This window comes from Plasmopara halstedii, assembly GCF_900000015.1.
Source record: "Plasmopara halstedii genome assembly, contig: Scaffold_650, whole genome shotgun sequence".
NCBI lineage: Eukaryota > Oomycota > Peronosporomycetes > Peronosporales > Peronosporaceae > Plasmopara > Plasmopara halstedii.
The window spans coordinates 2,520,874-2,522,457 of NW_020187567.1; the positions used below are offsets into that span (position 1 = coordinate 2,520,874).

At 44.3% G+C, this 1,584-nt stretch overlaps 1 protein-coding gene across 1 annotated transcript in view; it reads left to right on the forward strand.

Annotated features, from left to right (window-relative positions):
* Nucleotides 1-598: 598 nt before the first annotated feature.
* PHALS_13136 (udp-glucose 4) overlaps nt 599-1,584 on the forward strand; it is a gene marked incomplete at both ends in the record, with an annotated part of 1,001 nt that continues 15 nt past the window's right edge. The window contains 4 exons of the mRNA XM_024728831.1: nt 599-663; nt 736-865; nt 925-1,035; nt 1,108-1,584. The exon at nt 1,108-1,584 is cut by the window's right edge and continues 15 nt beyond it. Coding sequence (XP_024579269.1) covers nt 599-663; nt 736-865; nt 925-1,035; nt 1,108-1,584 — 783 coding nt within the window. The remainder of the gene's footprint in view (nt 664-735; nt 866-924; nt 1,036-1,107) is intronic.

Consider the following 1,584-nt stretch of genomic DNA (forward strand, 5'->3'; position numbering starts at 1 on the left):
TAGGCGTTGTCCAACAGCAACAAAACACGACGACCAGTTCGCTTTTTCAAGAATGATCTTGAGATCACAAGCAAAGGCGAATTTTTTTTACAACAACTTGCGTATGTAGAAGCATGATGCCAGCAAATAAATATGCAATGTTCAGAAATTGATGACAAATATTTGATCGACAAATACTGCTATGTCTTTGAGTTCCTGATGGACACGGAAGCGAACCCATTGCGTGATCAATACCTTAAGAAAAACCATGATCAATAGTCAGTAAGTCAGAAGTGAGACTGAGTGAATATACATCATGCGTTAGAGAGCACTAAGTCCTCCTCATCACATACTTAAACTTTGGAATCAGCTTAAAAAGAATTTGAGATCAGCATTGTAGATAATTTTTGCTGTTCAGCACGAAAGATGCATCTTTGCAGCTCCTTGTGGTAAATCGCAGCTGCAAGCAGACAATTCATTGATTTTGGGGATCTCCAAATATCGGCAAACTTTAACTTTGATGCGTCCGTCGTGAGGTCCAAATTCATAGATCGTTGAGCTAAATTTTATGCCAAATATTAGGGTGCGATACGTCGCATTAAATATCTTAAAAGGCTCGATGTTGCCCACGCGTTTCGGCCGCAATGGTCGACCTGAGACGAGCTGGCTTTTGTTGCCCAAGTTGTACGTTTATGTAGGCGCTTTCGCCATCTTCGCAGTGGGCGCACTTTTTGGCGGAGCTTATTACAAGACAAGTGGTAGCCGCAACGCCACGACACCAGTCTTTCGCAACTTTGCGTCCGTCAAACCTGTAGTGCTTGTTACGGGTGGCTTAGGATTTATCGGCAGCCACGTGGTAGAAGACCTTCTAGCCAATAATTTTGAGGTTGAAAATTTAAACACGGCTGCGTTACATCATTTGACAAGATTTTTAATTTGCTATAGGTGGTGGTGTACGACGACATGAGCAACGGGAAAAACTTTAATCGCGGAGCGGCCGCCGTACTGGTCAAAGACATCACAATAGTGGACGATTTTAGTTACATTATTCATGAGGTCAGTCAAATTCTGCATATCTTTGCGAAGTAATTGGGCTTAGATGGATCGCTGACGTTGTGAACTGCACAGATCGATTACGTGGTGCATCTTGCTGCCGCAATTTCAGTAGAAGAAAGCACCAGGCTACCAGAGAAGTACGAGCGCATTAATGTGGAAGGATCACGTAAAGTTCTTGACTGGTCTGTAAAGAACGGAGTTAAGCGTGTAGTTGCTGCATCTTCTGCTGCTACATACGGCATACCACTTCCCGAGAACTTGCCTTTAAGCGAAGACTTTGCGACTGGTGGAATTTGCCCGTACGCTACAACTAAGTTCCAGATGGAGAAATTGATGCGGCAATTTAATGCGGAAACCGGTCTTCCATCAACAGCGCTGCGCTTCTTTAATGTGTATGGCCCACGTCAAGATCCTCACTCATCATACAGTGGCGTTGTTTCGTGGTTCATGGAGCAAGCCAAAATCAATGGCACACTAAAAGTGACCGGCGACGGCGAGCAGTACCGTGACTTCGTGTACGTAAAAGATGTGGCTCCGATCTTTCACAAG